Here is a 20,486-nt window from a genome sequence, read left to right as displayed (position 1 = left end):
ACTCCGGGTCGCGGTTCCCCTCCTCTCTCCTCCACCCGGCGATTAAGCGGTTCCCTCAGAGAGCACTCGAGCGGCGGCGTCGCTGGTCCTCGTGCCGCCGTATGTGATAGGATCCCCGACCGCGCGCCTCTCCTCTCCGACGAAAGGGGCGACGGGACTGTCTGCTACTGACGCTTCCTGCTGCCTTCTTCCAAGCTGTGTTACCGTCTCTTCTCGTCATCGCATCGCTTGACACTTGCTCTAAGCCCTCACGTAATATATCTTCTACTTCTCAATCCAACCCTCCTGAAGAAGAGGTAAAAAGTTATTTTTTGATGTTACGGAATAGATGGGGAAGAGGAAACGAAGCAATGACTCCAATGAGGAGAAGATCGATGTTGGGCACTGCCCTTCCACCATCTTCGTCTCCAATCTCCCCTATTCGTTCAAGTCCTCTGAGGTAATTTTAAAACTTTTATTTTTGCTGTCGTTTGGTTTGATTGTTTCCTCAGTTATTTATTTGGTTCATCTTTTCTTCTTTCATAGCTGGAAGCATTATTCGGTGAAGTCGGGCCTGTAAGACGCTGCTTTATGGTCACTTCAAAAGGTAAGTTGTGTATATACACATTGCACGCCATTAGTAGTAGTTGTTGTTCAGTTTTTCTATGGATGCTTTAGTCTGCAATCAAAGGAATGAAGTGGTAAACATGTTAATTGAGATTAATAGATAAGAATTTTTGAGGTGTAATAAATTATGAGGAACATCTTGGTGTTGGCTAGTTTAAGTTTGTGAACCTGAATTAGTACATATGATATTTGCTTTTTCACTCGGCTATGGTTTTATGTAACTATTGCTAGTATGAGGTCATTCATCTTCTTCTAAAAATAGTTTGCTTCCTCTTTTGCAGGATCAGAAGAGAGTCTGGGGTTTGGTTTTGTCCAATTGTAAGTTTGACTAAAAAAAATCTGTTACCAAATTGGCAGTTAATCTTGTGTTGAAATGATGAACCAAAATGGCTCAATCATACTCTCTTGCTGATTGTGTTAGTGCCTCTATGTGTTGTTTGTTTGATTTCCCTTTCTTTTTTATTTTGTTGTAATGATGGTGTTTCCATGTTGATGTTGTCGTTGTATGCAACTCTATTGACTACTTTTTTCTAAACCTTGAAAAGACTTACTGGAAGGAATTAACACAACATTTACTATGTAGCTGGATAATGGCCCTAAGCATAGTCGGGATGAACTAGAAGTTTTGGTCTTATTTGAAATCAATGATCTAAGAACTTGAAAGTTCCAGGTTTTGAATCATATGAGGCATGGTAAACTAATGGTTCCATCTTTGAAAGATGCACAGTCTAAATACTGGAGCATGACACTATGATTTCTAGAAATTCACAACTTGAGACCAACTCTTTTTGCATATGTTCCCTTCAATTGAATATTTTAGGATGATTTTTTTAAAGTTTGGGAAAGAGAGCATACATTGTCTTACATAATATCGTGATAAAGCCCTAAACCTAGAACTACTAATGTGTGACTAAACTCATTACACCTAATAAGTCTTTAGTTCTAATTCTCTTTTACTTCAAGCCTAAGACAGATACTAGTTGTGTCCGACTTGTTACCTACATAAGAGTTAAACATAAAGAGCCAATGCTAACCAAGACTATGTATATGAAAAATCAAAACATAACTAAGGAAAGCTCTTGTAATTGTTGTTCTAGCACACAGTTAATGATCCCTTTATTCTCATATCAACACACAATCAATGATGCCTTGGACCAAATATCAACATTAACAAAGAGGAGAAAGAGATAAGGAAAAAGTAGAACAAGAATGAAGAGGGATCTCATGAATTAGCTCTTGAGAACATTTCCCACCATAGTGATGCTACAAAAAACACACAATATGCTCAAGGAAAAGGAAAGCACTCAAAAGTTCTAGAGGAATAAATATTATAGCTCAACCCTTACAAACATAACATATTGAGAACATGATGATTTCTTTCTTCAATCTTCACTAGAGATGGATAGCACAACTTGACCATTTGATAAAAGTAGCAAACTGAGAACATGAGAATATGATATTCTCTCTATTTAAGCCTTCACTGGAAAGAAGATAATGTGCTGAAATAAAGTACAAAGGGCACAGAAAACAATGTTTGCAAGTGTTGGAAGCAGCCCGAGGATGTCTAAGCTTAAGGTTGATTGGCAAGGACTCCTCCTTGTATGAGACCTAAAGAAGTTGTAGAGAAAGCTGCATTATTGGGAAGAAATAAAAGGATTTCATTATTAGATTTATGGATGAAGAGGAATATAAAAGGTGAAGCTACAAGAAGAAATAAGGGTTATTTTTATGGATTGAAAATAAGAGAAAAAACATAATTGAGGAAGGAACTGCAGATATAGAAAGAAGAAAAACCTGACAAAGGTGATAAGCAGGAGCATGTTAATACCAGAGAAAAGCAAAGGAAACAAGAACTAGGCAGAGAAATTTTCAATTCAAGATCACCTAATATAGAAGAGGAAAAAATTCCAAAAATCCAAGTAGAGAGTTGCAAATTAGTGTTGGACTTAGGATTGTTGGCATATTTATTCTCCAAGTCCTCAAGAGACAAAGAAGGGCTTGAGGAGCAATGTGCTCAGTGGATGGGGCGCTAAGGATTTAATAATCTACCTGTGCAATGCTTGAAGATGAGTCAAATGCTTAAATATGACTCGAATGCGTGCCATGCTTGGAGATGAGTGACTAGTGGTGATGATGAGTTGTGGCGATGTTTGCACTTGCAAGGATGAGTGATGATCACATGATGGCTGTGCCTGTGTGGTCGTCGTGGGAGTGGACCGGAAGGCGAATAGAAGTGTGAGTGTCATTTAGTGACATCGATATAGATGACTGATAAAGTAGGTGGAGAGGAGGCCACTGTAAATAGTGCAACAAATTTGATGAGGGTGGTCACCGGTGGTAACTCCTAATGGGATTTTTGACTATGCCAGAGATGTGCTAGATATAAGGTTGTTGGCATTTTGAATGGAAATAAGGTGGAGGACGATGCCACCTGGTAGGTGCTGTTAAGATGGCACAGAGGATGTTGAGATTTGTTGAAATTGTGGATACTGTAGCACAAGGAGCACCATAAGGCACTGTGGTGCTGCAACTGGTGCTAGAAGATCCTTGCATGACAGAGGAGAAATTGTAGGATAGGTTAGAGAAGAGAACTAGTGAGATAACTGTTACATGGTTATATTTAGGACACATGATAAAACCGTGAACTAGAATAAAGGATGCAGGATTTAACCTATTCCGCCTAAAAACTCATTAATTCTGATATGTCAATATAGGTGATTAAATAAAGTCAATAGCAACATCCTGTTCATTTTGTTTGTACAATTTGCTTAAGCTCATTTGATGTTAAAATATCCATTAAGGTACATTGGTATTTGAAGTTTTGCATCAATGGTTGTTACATCCCAATTAAAATACTTGAGAAGACCTCAGTTTCTCTATTTGCTCTAATCATTTTTGTCAGACTTGCAGCTTGTGTATTACCATTTCCATTTTGAGGCAATGCACTTTTAAGTCTAATTTGATCCAAATGTTTATTTTCTCCAAATGATATTGTGACTGGATTTTTTTTCATTTATTTTTACATCTGTATGATATCTTGTAGACATTAATTTGCATTGTGTTTCTGAAAATATAATCTTATAAAACTCTTTTTATCTTTGATTTCAATGAAAAAGAGAAGATTATTATATTCAATGCACAGTGTTCATATTTTTGTATGCCTTATTAATTTGATTTGACGGTTTCAGTGCTACTGTCGAAGATGCTGAGCGTGCAATTCAACTGAAAAATGAGGCGTCCATCAATGGTAGAAGGATTAGGGTCAAACTTGCTAAGTCCCGTCTTCCTCTTGCGGAACGTCGGCAAACCACAAAGCATGGTTGCATCATCTGCCTAACATTAATTCTCACATTCCTTATATACCCGAAATCAGAGTAAATAGTTTTAATGTCCTTGGCGGTATTGTTGTTGTGCAGTGCCCTCAGAGGAGATGGATAAAAAAAACAATGATATTGTTCACTCTGGTGGCAAAACTGAGAAAAAGGACACACCCAAGCCAAACAAAATAAGTTGTGATGCAAGTATGTGATTTTTGTTCTTTTTACCGAGATAAGGTCTTATTAAGTTTTTAATTTATCTAAAATCAGTAGCTGTAATAGAATCACCAAGAAGAATTGTCGATAAACTCAAGGAAGAGTTGGGGATCCAGGACAACAATGCTGTAGTGGATGGCTCAGAAAAGCAGAGGTTAGTTTGGTGATTTGTTTGTTGGAAAATTTTGATTTATGCTTCATATCATATATGTCAGTTATCCTCTCCATTTGATGTCAATTTTATATTATTTAAAAAGTAAATTTGAGATATCTTGCAGTCTTTTAATATATTTTATCATTATATACCTCCAGATTTTCTTTTTTCGCCCTTCAATCTTCTTTAACACTCTTTGTAGTCAGAAAATACCTTGGTTTTTATTGAACATACATTTTAAATTTATTTTTATGTACATTGCATTTAATAGAATTTCACACACTTTCCTCATTTTCTTTGCCGTTGTATTTAATTTATTTATAACAGTAGGCTTAATAGAATTTCACATTCACCTACCTCATTAATAGTTCTCTTTGCTGTTGAATTTAATTAATTTATAACAGTAGGCAAAAGGGGACTAAATTCTGACATCAAAGCCATACAGAATCACTCTTGAATGAAACCTAGAATTAACAAGGGCCATCTTCAAGATGTTCAAACACTCTAGAACATCAAGGAACATTGTGAATATATTTGTGTATTGTCTCATTTTGATTGTAAATCTATTTATGTTTGTAATGAGTTACTTAACTGTGTACAATTTGTTTACCACTAAGAAAAGATCCTAGTAGAAGTGGAGGTCAGATGATAAGGTCCGCAGAGAGCGATTTGAGGCTAACATATGTTGGTCATGTGCGAGGACTTGGCTCAATATCACAGAAGAAGAGGTCAAATGATAAGATCTCGTCTTTATGATGGGCAGCAAAGGAGGCAAGAGGTGGAGGGGAGCTAGTGAGGGAGGAATTTCACTACCAATATGAAAATACCGACCTTCCCCTCAGATGGGTTATCATAAGATAGAAGCCATAGTTTTCCTCAATCTACTACCTATATGAGAGGAATAGATTTGTATTATACAAGTGAAAAAGAGAAAAACTACACTGTATAGGTTCCAATATATTATTAAGTGATTACGTATTCCAGCTGAGATTGAATGAGATTGAATTTACATATTCCAATTATAAATATATAATTTAGTTTATATAATTATACAATTATATAATTTTGCAATTTATTTAATATATTATAGAATATTATCATATTGTGTATGCTTCTAAATATATAACGTGATATGCTGAAATAATACAATATAATATTATGGATAATATAAATAAAAATTGTTGCATGGTTTGTGCTAGACAACACAAGCGAAATTTATCTTTTCACTCACTGATTGACACATGAAACACATCAAGAACTTGAGACTTGTGAAAATGAGGAGTGGACATGATGAGCCTTCCTCCACAATGATGATAGCCAGTGAGCTTTCCTTTGTGAGCGGCATGCCTTTCTCCATGAAGATGCGGCACAATGGTCTTCTGCAAGTTGCAGATGAGGTCAGTGGGTTGCAATGAGTTTGGTAGGTCCTCTTCCTCCTCTTCTATTAGGGCTATGCACATGGATTGACATCTAGATTGGCATGACTGATAATTCCAGTCAGTGCTCAAACAAGAATTCAAATCTTGATTATCATAATGTTTAAATATCTCATATAATAGTTAAAATATCACCCTGTAATGCAAAACAAAGATGTATTGAACTATACAAGCACTGTTTCCAATAAGTGTAGATGTCTCGGTTGCCAAACTATCATCTAGTGAAAAATATTGTGTTAAACAAATTCAGAATCTCATATCATTTATATTTTATTTTCTAGTGACAAGATGTTTTTTTTTTGTATTTTGATTCTGCATTAAATGCTTGAACACAAATTTTGTTATCAATTATATGTTTTCCCTTCATGGACCAGGATTGCTAGAACTGTTGTTTTTGGTAATCTGCTGAACTATGAGATGTCCGTTGAAGTCTTTCGGCAAGCTGGAGAGATCGGCACCATATGCTCATATAACTATCCTCTTCCAAAAGAAGAATTAGAGTTACATGGTTAGGTGGTTTTTTTATATATAATATGCATTGTTTTTTTTTGTTGTTGAAAAGCTCATCATACAGAAAATTCAATTTCTGAAACTTCTGGTGAATTGTATGCTAAGCTGATAATATGCATCATGTTAGTCTTACTATTAATCTTATTGAAGCTTGGAATTTGCATTGTGATGGTACAAATGCTCATCTATCTACCTTCTGTGGGCTTGGGATAAATATCCAAAGATCATACTTTCATGAATCTTTCTTCTTGTAATTTCAGCCTTTTTGGCTCCTGCATTTACTGAGCAAGATTCTATTCAAAACTCTAATGCCTAGTGCTATTCATATTTTTTTTCCATATGAGATGATTCTTTTATTTATCTTGTCAAATTCTACCACCTTTGCTGTATTACATTCCTGCATTGATTGGAGGACTATGTAAGAACTTTATCTTCATCCCAACAATAGCTTTACTTAGATTCTCTTTTTAATCAGGATGAACATTCTTGTAACATTCTTATACATGAAACAAGGCCTTCCATGTGCTTAATGAAGAGAGTTTCCTATTTCATGCCCAAACTTTCCATGTTGAGAAACTAGTTAATTGTAGTCTTTTTTATTTGGTTATGATACTTCATTATGTTTCAGTTGCTATCTCAGTTGCAACCTGTCAATGAGTTTGACAAACATTTGTTTTGAATATCAATAGTGCTAAAGAAGATGCAAAGCTATTGGTGCTTAATAGTTGTTTCAAAACTAAATGGTCATTAGAAAAGAAGTAATTGTTAGTATTCTTTTTAGGGCTTGCTCAAGATGGATGCAAGTTAGAAGCTGCCTCAGTACTTTACACAAGTGTCAAATCAGCACGATATTCTGTGACAAAGTTACATCAGCAAGAAATAAAGGGCGTATGTGTTTGGGCTCGCCAATTGGGTGGGGAGGTATAGCTTCTGCTAGTTTTCTTTATCCAGGGTTTTAATAAAACCATTAGATTCAATTGGATTTTGCAGCTTCACTTCAGATATAGATTACATGAGATGTGTGAAGATGATGACTGTTGTGATCATGATCTCATATTTGATTGTTGGCGGCTGGAGGTTTATCTTTAGTTACTTGATTTTATACTTGTTACAACTTCTATTTCCATTGAATAATACTTAACAACCCCACTCATTATGTTACACTTATGTATTTTAATTTTTAAAAGTTCTTTATTTGGTTGTTGATCTATAGAAGTATAAGATTGTTCAATTTGTTAGGTTTAATTTTACATTTTAGTGTCTTATTATTATGCTGGTTTGAAGATCTTTTAGCCGCGTAACTAGTTACCTCTCCATACTAGATCAATCATGTACATAGTTTTACTCGTTTTTAAATTCATATGATTTCAGTTAGCTTATTGTATTTTCTATTGCATGCTAAGCCATATGACTGATTGATATGATGGTAAGGTCATTTACATCATCTTTAAGATATAGACTGTAATGGCCTTGCCCAAAATTTTAATCTGTTTTGCCAAGTAGTCCATAAGTCATGTAGATAGATACCTTAAATCTGATGCATCTTATGATGGTTGGATTTCCATTCCTGGGTGAAGAGGTAGGATAATTATTGGAATGATATTGCTGTTGATTTTGTTATATGAATCTACATTGCGGATTTGCATTAATTTTCAATATAAACTCTTTGGATAAATTGATATTGTGTTGATGCACCTTATGTTTTGCTATTCTTTTCTTCTTTCAATTCGTGTGTCTATGTTAAATGTTTTTTTAAGTACATTCTATTTTTATCTTTTTATCTTGTTACAATCCAGGGTTCAAAAATCAAGAAGTGGAGAGTAATTGTCAGGAACTTACCTTTTAAGGTGGATAATGGCCTATACTGAATTGCCAACCAGTAATTTTTCCAGTTTTTGTTCTAAGAATACCATCTGGCAATGGTTGCAGGTTACAGTTAGTGAAATCCGAGATGTATTTACTTCAGCAGGTTTTGTGTGGGATGTTTTAATCCCTCATATGTCAGATGAAGGGTATTTCTTGCATCCTCATTTTTTTTTGAACCCTGATGAAATTGGCGATCTAATATCCTTTTTTTTCTGATATTATCAGAGTTTCAAAAGGTTTTGCTTTTGTATCTTTCACATGCAAACAAGATGCGGAAAAAGTATGCTCAGTTGTAAATAGTTGTTTACAAGCATATAATTTGTTGGAGCAGTACTAAATGCTTTCTTTATTAGGCCATAAAAAACCTAAATGGGCGATCATTTGCAAAACGAACTATTGCTGTTGATTGGGCAGTTCCAAAAAAAGTATATTCTGCTGCAAACTCCGCTGCCACTAAGGAAGGTAAAGTCCAATGCATGAACTTCATGACATTGTATCTTCTAGTTCATACACAATAAAGAATTTAAAGTTCACTTGTGATGACATTAAATTGGATAGGTGAACAACATCCATGAGGATTGACATGTAATTGTATTTCACAAGTATGACTAATTCCTTCCTAATTCATGAACACTTTTCATATAGAATGCATACAGCTTTCTTTTGTTTCTTTAGTATTATAGGCATTCATATGTTCCATACTATCTACATCTTGCCGACTTTATTGACTAGAAAATGTAGCCACCTTTATCTGAATTATTACGTGGTTGTGTTTCTATTGACGGGCTGTAACAAGAACTGAAGACATTCATTGATAAATAAAAATTGCTTTGGAGTGAATTTGTTTCTTGATGTATAGCCAAATAATACCTATTAAATCCTAATGATTCATGGATTTCGTGATGTAATATGACAGTTCTTTTCCAAAGTAATTTTTGGTAAGCTAAAGACAAAATAATGTTTGATCAACTTTTGCTTCCATAATTTTCTTTTAAACCGAGTGAAATCATGTTGCAACTTTCTAGATTCTGTTGAAACTCTTAACTGTACTGTTTGTCTCATTCTTTTCTATTTGTTATTTGCTAGTTTTCTTCCTTTTTTCCCTCTTGGCAGAGGAGAAAAAGGTTTAATGATTTTAGTGATAAGTGCTTCATCTACTGTGATCTCATTTACAAAGGATTGGATATGTTTTCTCCTCCGGTCTAATAAATAATCTTATTTACAGGACAGCACAATGACAGTGAGAGTAATTCAGACACTAACAGTGACAGTGAATATGATGAAGATGACATGATTAAAGATGAAGTCAAACTTGATAAAGCTGCTATTGTTGAAAAAGCCCCAAAGGCTAGTGGAAATATGGTCCCATCTAACGATATTGATTTTGCATTGGAGGCAGAAGTTGCAAAAAAGGTCCTTGATAACTTGATCAGATCTACTGCTGGGTCTGATGCATGTGGCATGGATTTCAAGACAGATGATAGTATTTCTGAGTTTGGTGCAGAAGATGACTCTGAAAAGAAGGAATCTCTCATGCCTACAAGGAAAGATGCAATAGTAGAAGGCGAGGATGCAAAAGTGATAAAAGCTGATATTACAGAATTGAGAAACAAAGATAAGGATTTGGATAAAACTATTTTCATAAGCAACCTCCCGTTCGAAATTACTACCGAGGAGGTTAAGGAGAGGTTTTCTTCATTTGGAAAAGTGCAATCTTTTCATCCAGTTCTCCATAAACTTACCAAGTACGTTGAGGATGATACCTTTGGTTTTGTTTCTTTTTGTTCTATGTAATAATGAGTTTATAATAACTCAAGAAGCTCCTTTCACACGTGTTTCCCAGAACTCCTTTTGTATTTTATTTTCAATTTTGTATGATTCTTGCTATTGCAGGCGACCCCAAGGGACTGGCTTTCTGACATTTGATAGTCCAGTTGCAGCAGATGCTGCCATTTCTGCTGCAAATGCTGAATCTGGCTTAGGAATCATTATTAAGGGAAGACCACTTAAGGTTTTAAAAGCCTTAGATAAGGAATCAGTTCACAAAAAGGAACTCGAGAAGTTAAAGAATGTGGTGCATGACAGACGCAATTTATATCTAACAAAGGTCTGGTTCTTTTTGAACTTCAATTACCTTATCAAATTTTTTGATATGGCTACTTACTGTAATTTTCTTGTTCCTGTAACAGGAAGGTGAGATACTTGCTGGAACACCTGCTGCAGAAGGTGTATCTGAAGATGATATGAAAAAGCGTGAGGCGTAAGTTGTTACCTCGTCCTGGTATTCTGGCATTGCATGGATAATACATACCCTTTACTTTTCCATTTTTGGACAGAGTATTTTATGTTGATTTCAATATTATTATCTAGCACGGCTGCTTGGTCTCATGATGTTCAGTTGATTTCAGCCTTGCTCTCATTGCATGCAGCCCTCATGATGTTCAATTGATTTGACTTGTTTTCCTGCATGTTGGACATTTTCAGGATTGTTTATTAAACATGTCCATTAACAATGTTTTTCCTTGGAATTGCTAAATTGTGGATATATGTATTCTCTCTTAGGATGTGAAATTTAACAATCATACTGTGAAGACAGATATGTTTCTAAGATCAATCTCACGTGTAGGTTGATGAAGAAGAAGACGGAAATGCTTCAGTCTCCAAAATTCCATGTATCAAGAACTATGTTGATTATCTACAATTTGCCAAAGACAATGACCCCAGTAGAAGTGAGGAAACTCTGTGTAAATGCAGTTACATCCCGTGCTTCAAAGCAGAAGCCTATCATTGAAAAGGTTTCTATTTGATCTTTTATTTACCTTACGTTTGTTAGAATTTATCCCTTAATTTTGCACTGTTTGACCAGGTAAAGGTCTTGAAAGACGCAAAGAAAGGCAAGGTTACAACTAAAAAACATTCCCATGGTGTGGCTTTTGTCCAATTTAGAGAACATCAACATGCACTTGTAGCCCTGAGGGTTCTGAACAACAATCCAGGTAATTTGATGCGTTTTCCTAGTGGATTTGTCTTTCAAGTTTTCTCTAGTGTATTGATGCGGCATTTCTTGCTTAATAGTTTGGATTTCTTTATGCTAATTTGTTGGACATCCTTCTTAAATTTCTCTGTTACATTTCTTTTATATATATATATATATATATATATATATATTTTCTAAAACTTTGCATTCTGGAAGGGGAAAGTGCAACAAAACATTGTATTTTAGTATCTAAAAACTTTGTTCCGTTGATATCATGTAGATAAATTTATTGAACATTTTACTTTGTGCTAATTAATTTGTATTTCTCTACTAGAAACCTTCGGTCCTGAGCATCGCCCTATCGTGGAATTTGCTATTGACAACTTGCAGAAACTAAGACAACAACATACAGCTAACGTGGAGTCCAAGGAGAATAATCATAATTCAGATGTGTTTCGCGATCAAACCAAAGGGCCTGACAGAGACAATGCAGGTGAGGAATCCAAGAAACCAAAGCGCCGAACACTCCACAAGAGATCAGCCCAACCATCGGTAACTGCTGAAGTGCCCGGCGTCGAACTAAGGTTGACTTCCGAGGACACTGATCCAGATGTAAAAGGTAGGGATGCTGCTAAACAGGACAAGAAACAAAATAAAGCTGGTAGAAGAGGCAAAGCTGTTCCTTCCACTAAATTTAAGCATATTGGGTCGGAATCAGAGTCCAACGCGATACAGGGTGGAAAAGTTCATGTAAAAAAGCCAAACAAGAATCAGGTAATTGACATGCCAACTCTCTTTGACCTCAGCCTACAATTTACAGTATACTATAATCTTGTGATGTCATTACAGATGGATACATCCGGTGAGACTAAGAAAAGAAAGAGCACAACTGAGCCTGATGGTGGGTTGGGACATCAAAATCCGGCTCGAAAACCTAAGAGGAGAAAGGGCTCATCAGGGGGGGAAATAGTAGATAAGTTGGACATGCTAATTGAGCAATACCGTTCCAAATTTTCACGCCGTGATCCAACCGATGGTAAAGATGCAACTAAATCTGGTCAAAAGGTTAGAAGATGGTTTGAGCAACTTCCTGATAATTAGATGTTTTGTTCTTCTTTCCTTGCGCCGAAAGCTTCATCTTAGGGGTATAATTAGATGAGATGTAACTGCTGCTGAAAGTATGAAGTTGATATGGTGTTGCACCATATTATTTAGACAGTTATGTATGCTTGATAATATTTGAAACGAGTTATATTACATTATACTTTAGTATTTTATCATAGATTGTTTTGGAGTTCACTTGTTTTCAGAGTTGAAGATTGCTCAGTGTGTTGATTCTGATGTGTGGAACTGATAGATAATCTGATCATAGATAAAAAATCTCAGGTAAAATTTATGCAAACGATAATTAGTCATTAGATATTTACAGCAGTAACGAAATCAAACAAGTTTACTCATGATTAAATTCACAAGGTTTATGCACCTAAATATCACTTGGAATATAATCCCTTCTAGTTAATTCTTCTATTTCATAACTTGCTTCATTTTAAAATATTATTAAAATCAAATTTTAAATGGTTTAGATAATATATTTCTTATATATAAATTGATCCTAAACAATAGCTTGCTTCACTTTTTTTTACTTGTGGCATTATTTTCATTTTATTTATTTATTTTAGTTTTCAATTTTATACTTTATTTTTCTAGAAAAATGAAAATTAATAAGAGTTTTTTTGGACCAAATATGTTGATTTATGCAATGTATTATTATAATTTATAAGTAGGTTCGCTATACATCAGCCACTAAATAAATTTTATTTGAAGATTTTTTTAAAAATAATAATTCTAAATAGTTTTTTATAGAGAGCTGTGAATATCTTATTGGTGAAGTATTATAAAGCTTAGGAAACATCTCAAAAAGTAGGTAGAACTATAAAAAAACAAAAAATTTAAAGAAAAAATATAGAAAGATATAAAAGCGACTAATACTCGGATGTCATAATTTTTAAATATAAATTAAATATTTTTTATTATAATTTTAAATACGAATCAAATATTTTTTTAAACTAATTCAAAAATTTATGAATAAACTCAATCTGTTTACAACTCTAGTCGTGCATCTACTTTACTTTTATGAACTCGACTCTTATGGAAAAAACAAGATGAACTAACTAGGAAACTAAAATAAATATTAAAAAAGTCACACGTTTAATTTTCCAACCTAACATGACACCTAATAAAAAACTAAAGTTATTTTGGAAGAACAACCAAAGATGGCAAATAATAAAAAAATTTTGGAAGGCAACCAACAATCTCTACCCCAAAAATGTTTCCCCTATAAATCTCCTACTCAATTCCTTCACTTCTCATCCATCGACGCCACGACTTCTCTTCTCATAACTAACATTTTCCCATGGCTTCTTATTTTGCTCTCTTCCCCATAGCAATTCTGATGGCTCATCTCGGCGCATGCCAAGCAGCTCGGCATCTCCTCGACACAACGGCGCCGCCGCCGGTGTTGCCTGTCGTTCCGCAACTTTCCGCGCCACCGATGCCGGCAATGCCAGGGGTCCCTCAACTATCAGCGCCTCCAATGCCGATGGTTCCCCAACTGTCGGCGCCACCAATGCCGACGGTTCCTCAACTGTCGTCTGTGCCTCCAATGCCAGCAATGCCTGGGGTCCCTCAACTATCGGCGCCTCCAATGGGGGTCCCTCAACTATCAGCACCTCCAATGCAAGCGGTTCCTCAACTGTCGACGCCTCCATTAATGCCGACGGTTCCTCAACTGTCATCGGCGCCTCCAATGCCAACAGTGCCGACAGTGCCTCAAGCATCGACACCTTTGACGTCGGCCATTCCAACGGTAGCCATACCTCCAATGCCGATTGTCCCTCAAATGTCAACACCGCCGGTTCAAGCAGTGCCGACGATGCCAACCGTGGGAGTGCCTCCTTTGGCTTCAATCCCTCTCGTCCCACAGCTTTCGCTGCCACCGATGCCGGCAACGGTTCCGACAATCCCTTCCAACCCCTTTCTCTCCCCACCGTCGCCGTCGACGACCGCAGCTCCATGATGTCCGGTGATCTCCATATGATTATCATCATCATTATATATTATATATTATTTACTAGTGTGTACTTTTAGAGTATATTATTGTAATCTTTAAGAGGTTTCATCATCGTGCATTTAATTTGTTTGGATCATTACTTAGCTTGTATTAATTACCATGGTATATGAATAAATTATAAGTTCCATATTTATTTACTTGGAGTATATATAAATGTTTCTACTTTAGCAACTAACAACAAATAAATTTCGTTGCAAAGTTTGTTGCTAAAACAATTTTTGTTGTCAAATTCGTCATGATGAATTTTAAATTTGTCATCAAATTCGTCGCTAATTTGGAAGAATTTGGCTTGGGAATTTCTTATTGCCAAAGTTTGAGACAAATTAAAGATTCGTTGCCAAATGTACTGACGAATCATAAATTCGTGTACTGGCCGCTAAAGCTGGCCAACCGCCCGCTGAGGTGAGTGAGGCGTGGGCGCTTCGGGCATGGCCGATCGGCCAGCCTCAGCGATACTATATCTATTCTTCATCTCGTTTGAAAATTTAGATTTTTGATTGTTATGTCAGAATAGAATGTCAGAATAGAAAAAAATGACTGCAACTTGAATTTACTCTATTCAGATTTTAAGATTTCGACATTAGGTGTGATACATATTATTTGTAACAATTTTAGTCCCACCTAAACTAGCAATTACTTGCTATTTATCAGTCAACACCTGCAATTACACATTTGATTGTTGACTTGTTATAGGCCATTAGAGGTGACATCTTAGTGGTTGATTTCACACATTTTTTTTTATCTATTAGCAAACATGGAAAATTTTTTATGTTTTTTATTATGTATCAAATTTTTATTTATTATATCTTAATAATTTTGGTTGATAGTCTTGACGTAGTGGGCATAGACGGACTATTCTTGGACAGTCTGCTAGCTTCGACACTTGACATTGTATCTATGCCTCCCTAATTGGGCAGGACCTTCCCATGCACCTTTGCTAGTACCTTCACCAGTACCTTCGCTACTGCATTCGCTAGTATCTTCAACCGGACAGTCCATTGCTGAGATGTAAAACATTCGAGAGTGTACAATCCCTCACAGAGATTCATAAGTATTTACAATATTTTATTTTTCAACTACTATCTTAATTATTTAATAATATTTATTTATAATTTTATTATAGATTTCAAAATTTTGTATGTGTTATTTGCAAGATAAATAAAATAATGAATAACCATTAGAGAGGAGCTTCAATGATATATATAAGCACTCCATCATCCAATAAACGGCTCTAATAGAACGAGTTTAAAGTATCTATCTCTTTTAATTTATATATGAAATTAAAGTGAATATATAATTATTTTTTTTCATTCTAGCAGACATTCAATTAGGACCCGAATGAAGAATTAAAAAAAAGAGGATTTTTAAGAAAAAATATGGAGATCACATTCGACATGTACTTAATCATGCAAAGATTAGGGGGAAAACCATCCTGCATCATCGAAGAAAATTGGGTCAGGATCTCTAATATTTTACAAACCGAGAAGAGTAAACGAAGGAGTTAACAGAATAAGGTAAATCAAACTTATAATTTTGGAGACTCATCATGACATATGCAGGAGGCTCAATCAATATTAATGAACATACATATAGATTGATATTTTTTTTATAAACACTAATTTATTAATTGATTTCAAACTATTACATTATTTCTAATAATATTTTTTTAGGCCAAGAAAATGGAGAAGGAGCCATTAATTATAGACACTTTCACTCGCACATTAAAAAAAAAAAGACTTAGAGCAGAAATAGAGCTAGAGCAATTAATATTTGGATTATTATTGAATCTTAATTTTTAACTTAGATTCTAATAGTTACATACCTGCTTTATTTTTATTTTAAATATAGTTCTATTAGATATAATCAATATTATATGTGTTTTTAAAATATTATTATAAATTAATTTTAATTTTTTTCATGATAATATAGGAGAAATATGATGATCTAGAGTTAACACAGAGAAATTGAGGTGCTAGTGGTGATAAGGATGGATCTGAGTTCTCTGTCGGTAATAATTTGAATATATAGCTAGAGGCAAGTGGGAGATCCAAAGGAGGAAAGATATTGACAATAAATTCTTTAAGCAGAACTTATAAAGTTGTTGGTACATCTTTTAATTTCACCCCACCAGCGGTAAGGGCACAAATAGAAAACTTAATCGAAGAGGTTAGCAATTTGAAGGAGATAATATTGCAAAGGAATCAAGAAATGAGAGAATTGCGCCAATAATAAGATTTCATAATGTGACATATTCAACTAGGCTCTATATATTCCAAGTCAGATTCCTCTTAGTTCTAGCGATAACGGTGATGATGATGATGGTGGTAGTGGTGATAATTTTTTATGATATGTATAAATGTTATTTTTCTCAGAATTAGTGTTTTTGAACATTTGGTATTTGATTGAGTTTGTGAACCATTCATTTTTGTATTATTGATTAGTACTATTAATTTGTTTCGAACAGGGTTGATGAGATCAAGGAAGATGATGAAATTTAGAAATTCATGTCTGAAAAAAGTAAGTCTTTTTATATTATAATTTTGTATTTTAATTTATATAATATTTTTTCTTGTATAATATGATATATTTATTTTTTGATGTAGGAAAAGAAAGATAATAGAACAAATATAAAGTATTTGTCGAAGATGATAATGCCAAAGATGACGATAATAGTTTTTGTATCTTGTCGTCATTTTGAGACTATTTGATATGAGATATTTTTATTTGGATATACATGATGTCTTCTTGGAATGGATTATTAGATATGATGACTTGTTTCATATTATTTAAGTTTGGCTTGTTAGATTAAAATATTTGTGTTGTATGGAATGTGACTTTTATGTTTGTTTAAAAAGTTTGTTTGTTTTAACTTGTAGAATGAATATGATTTATTGGAATTGTTGAAATGTGTTGGAATGTTATACGTTGGATTTAGCATTGTGTTCGAATGTTATATGTTCGATTGAGTCTATTGTGTTTGTTATAAATAGGATATTTGTAAACATGATTAAATGAATAAGGATTTGGGAGGTTTTGGTAAAAAATTTTATTTTTAGCGACGAATTTATTTTCATCATAAATTTATTGACAATACATTGTATATCATAACTTTGGCGACAAAAACCTATTTTTGTTGTCAAATTTATGATGAAAATAAAATTTCGTCAATTATAAATAGGATATTTGTAAACATGATTAAATGAATAAGGATTTGGGAGGTTCTGGTAAAAAATTTTATTTTTAGCGACGAATTTATTTTCATCATAAATTTATTGACAATACATTGTATAACTTTGGCGACAAAAACCTATTTTTGTTGTCAAATTTATGATGAAAATAAAATTTCGTCGGCAAATAAACTCAAATTCGTTATCAAATTGATGACGAAATTATTTTTTCGTTGCTAATTTCGTAACAAAATCAAATTCATCATCAAAATCGATGACAAAAATTTGTGTTCGTCCAAATCGATGATTTATGATGAATAAATATTTCATCGTCGATTTTAACAATGAAAATATTTTCATAGTCGATTTTGAAGACAAATTTGAATTGAACTATTTCAATCACTTCTAGTTAATTCTTCTATTTCACAGCTTGCTTCATTTTAAAATATTATTAAATCAATTTTTAAATGATTTAAATAATATATTTCTTATATATAAATTGATTCTAAAAAATAGCTTGCTTCATTTTTTTATTTATGGAATTATTTTCATGTACACATTCCTTTTAATCTAAAATATTTTCATTTTATTTTTTTATTCTAGTTTTCAATTTTATACTTTATTTTTCATAGAAATATTTCTATGGAGAACAAATTTCTTTTTCTAGAAAAATGAAAATTAATAAGAGTTTTTTTGGACCAAATATGTTGATTTATGCCATATATTACAAGTAGATTCCACTATACATCAATCACTAAATAAATTTTATTTGAAGATTTTTTTAAAAACAATGATTTTAAATAGTTTTTTATAGTGAGCTATGAATCTCATGTTGGTGAAGTAGTATAAAGCTTAGGAAACATCTCAAAGAGTACGTAGAACTATAAAAAACTACAAAATTTAAAGAAAAATATAGAAAGATATAAAATCGATGAATATTCAGATTTCATAATTTTGAATAAGAATTAAATATTTTTTGAAGTTTACGAGCAGACTCGATCCGTTACACCTCTAGTCGTGCATCTACTTCACTTCTATTAACTCGATTTTTCTTCTAAAAAAATAAGATGAGCTAACTAAGAAACTGAAATATTAAAAAAAAAATCACACTTTTAATTTTCCAACCTAACATGACACCTAATAAAAAAGAAAGCCATTTGGAAGACAACCAAAGATGGCACATAATCAAACAATTTTGGAAGGCAACCAACAATCTCTACCGCAAAAACTTTTCCCCTATAAATCTCCTCCTCAATTCCTTCACTTCTCATTCATCAACGCCACAACCTCAACTTCTCTTCCCTTAACTACTATTTTTTCATGGCTTCATATTTTGCTCTCTTCGCCATGGCAATTCTGATGGCTCATCTCTGCGCATGCCAAGCGGCTCGGCATCTCCTCGACACAACGGCGCCGCCGCCGGTGCTGCCTGCCATTCCGCAACTTTCCGCGCCACCGATGCCGGCAATGCCAGGGGTCCCTCAACTATCAGTGCCTCCAATGCCGATGGTTCCACAACTATCGGCGCCACCAATGCCGACGGTTCCTCAACCGTCGTCTGCGCCTCCAATGCCGGCAATTCCTGGGGTTCCTCAACTATCAGCGCCTCCAATGCCTATGGTTCCTCAACTGTCATCGGCGTCTCCAATGCCTGCAATGCCAGGGGTCCCTCTACTATCAGCGCCTCCAATGCCGACGGTTCCTCAACTGTCGACGCCTCCATTAATGTCGGCGGTTCCTCAACTGTCGTCGGCGCCTCCAATGCCGACAGTGCCTCAAGCACCGACACTTTTAACGCCGGCTATTCCAACGGCAGCCATACCTCCAATGCCAACTGTTCCTCAAATGTCAGCACCGCCGATTCAAACAGTGCCGACGATGCCAACGGTGGGAGTGCCTCCTTTGGCTTCAATCCCTCCTCTTGTCCCACAGCTTTCGCTGCCACCGATGCCGGTGACGGTTCCGACAATCCCTTCCAACCCCTTTCTCTCTCCACCGCCGCCGTCGACGACCGCAGCTCCATGATGTCCGATGATCTCCATATGATTATCATCATTATTATATATTATTTACTAGTGCGTACTTTTAGAGTGTATTATTGTAAGAGGTTTCATCATCGTGCATTTGTTTGGATCATTACTAATTAGCTTGTATTAATTACCATGGTATAAGAATAAATTATAAGTTCCATATTTATTTACTTGGAGTATATATAAATGTTTCTACTTTATTGGTTTTGAAAGTGTATTGATTAATGATGACGTTGTTGTTATTGTGGTTGTGTAGTTTATATATATATATATATAGTACATTATCGATTTATCTTGTTATATTTGGTTCACAAAAGATAAGAAAAGAAAAGAAAAGACAAAGTCATCCCCACACTACAAAAAGTGCTTGTAGTAGCTTGTGGCTAAACCAACAACTCTCTTCAACTCATCTCAACTAAAGTGCCGGTAGCTTCTCTGAATTACCACCATTTTGGTTAATCATTACGGTTGGCTAAACTACTAGTCAACAAATAATCTGACATGTGCATTCCACTAAAGTAGTCCTAGAAGACAGCAGAGGGTTATAGTTTGGTGTCGGAGAGTCCCAACAAGTCATTCCGACGTTCAAATTAGGATAACTCTTCAAGGAAGAATGAAAGAAAGAAAGAAATAATGTCCTCCCCTTTCTCACGTACCTTTCCTAGGATTTATATAACTGCTAGAATAGCATCTCCACATTAGCCAGGGCGATGTCATTATGAGAACGTACGCACTACAAGAAAATCGGTCTTTAAGAACACTCAAAAGACATCGATTTTATGGCAAAACCGATGTCTTTTACTTTTTTACAACGGTTTTAAGAAAAACCGATGTCTTTGAGAGGTTGATGGGAGACTACGACAACGATTTTTGGAGGATACAATAACGGTTTTAAAACCGTTGTCTATGTGCGCTTTCAACAACGGTTTTTGAAGACTACGACAACGGTTTGAAAACCGTTGTCTATTTGCGCTTTCAACAACGGTTTTGGAAGCTATAACAACATTTTAAAACCGATGTCTATTTGCGCTTTCAACAACGATTTTGGAAGCTATAACAACAATTTAAAACCGTTGT

General features: G+C 34.7%; 3 protein-coding genes across 5 annotated transcripts; all 3 read left to right on the top strand.

Annotated features, from left to right (window-relative positions):
- Nucleotides 1–24: 24 nt before the first annotated feature.
- On the top strand, nucleotides 25–12,381 carry LOC141832383 (uncharacterized). Of its 3 annotated transcripts, XM_074719885.1 has the most exons (20): nucleotides 25–252; nucleotides 329–439; nucleotides 526–586; nucleotides 888–924; nucleotides 3,795–3,925; nucleotides 4,023–4,127; nucleotides 4,197–4,293; nucleotides 6,104–6,237; nucleotides 7,021–7,160; nucleotides 8,036–8,086; nucleotides 8,169–8,251; nucleotides 8,331–8,385; nucleotides 8,459–8,567; nucleotides 9,331–9,850; nucleotides 9,999–10,212; nucleotides 10,295–10,365; nucleotides 10,732–10,900; nucleotides 10,972–11,101; nucleotides 11,417–11,856; nucleotides 11,932–12,381. In XM_074719885.1, the coding sequence occupies exons 2-20, from the start codon at nucleotides 329–331 to the stop codon at nucleotides 12,181–12,183; spliced, it is 2,910 nt and encodes a 969-aa protein (XP_074575986.1). In that variant the 5' UTR covers nucleotides 25–252; the 3' UTR covers nucleotides 12,184–12,381. The 3 variants fall into 3 exon arrangements, with proteins under 3 accessions (XP_074575986.1, XP_074575987.1, XP_074575985.1); XM_074719886.1 differs by having other exon boundaries at nucleotides 25–439; nucleotides 4,206–4,293; XM_074719884.1 differs by having other exon boundaries at nucleotides 25–439.
- Nucleotides 12,382–13,465: 1,084 nt separating this feature from the next.
- LOC141831336 (uncharacterized) lies at nucleotides 13,466–14,377 on the top strand. Its single transcript, XM_074718695.1, has one exon. It carries the CDS (start codon nucleotides 13,496–13,498, stop codon nucleotides 14,156–14,158), a length of 663 nt encoding a protein of 220 aa, XP_074574796.1. The 5' UTR covers nucleotides 13,466–13,495; the 3' UTR covers nucleotides 14,159–14,377.
- Nucleotides 14,378–18,671: 4,294 nt separating this feature from the next.
- On the top strand, nucleotides 18,672–19,575 carry LOC141832449 (uncharacterized). The gene has a single exon (XM_074719952.1). It carries the CDS (start codon nucleotides 18,700–18,702, stop codon nucleotides 19,402–19,404), a length of 705 nt encoding a protein of 234 aa, XP_074576053.1. The 5' UTR covers nucleotides 18,672–18,699; the 3' UTR covers nucleotides 19,405–19,575.
- Nucleotides 19,576–20,486: the final 911 nt, after the last annotated feature.

This window comes from Curcuma longa, chromosome 7 (assembly GCF_044706935.1).
Source record: "Curcuma longa cultivar G26 ecotype Majalengka, Jawa Barat chromosome 7, ITB_CL_G26_1.1, whole genome shotgun sequence".
Taxonomy (NCBI): domain Eukaryota; kingdom Viridiplantae; phylum Streptophyta; class Magnoliopsida; order Zingiberales; family Zingiberaceae; genus Curcuma; species Curcuma longa.
This window is presented reverse-complemented; position numbering and strand designations above follow the sequence as displayed.

Excerpts from the sequence above, each read along its gene's own strand:
- LOC141832449 (XM_074719952.1), top strand. The coding sequence starts at position 18,700 with ATGGCTTCATATTTTGCTCTCTTCGCCATGGCAATTCTGATGGCTCAT.
- LOC141832383 (XM_074719885.1), top strand. The coding sequence starts at position 329 with ATGGGGAAGAGGAAACGAAGCAATGACTCCAATGAGGAGAAGATCGAT. Across the intron at positions 3,926-4,022 it reads TCGGCAAACCACAAAGCATG|TGCCCTCAGAGGAGATGGAT; the intron begins GTTGCATCATCT and ends GTTGTTGTGCAG. Across the intron at positions 8,386-8,458 it reads GCAAACAAGATGCGGAAAAA|GCCATAAAAAACCTAAATGG; the intron begins GTATGCTCAGTT and ends TTTCTTTATTAG.
- LOC141831336 (XM_074718695.1), top strand. The coding sequence starts at position 13,496 with ATGGCTTCTTATTTTGCTCTCTTCCCCATAGCAATTCTGATGGCTCAT.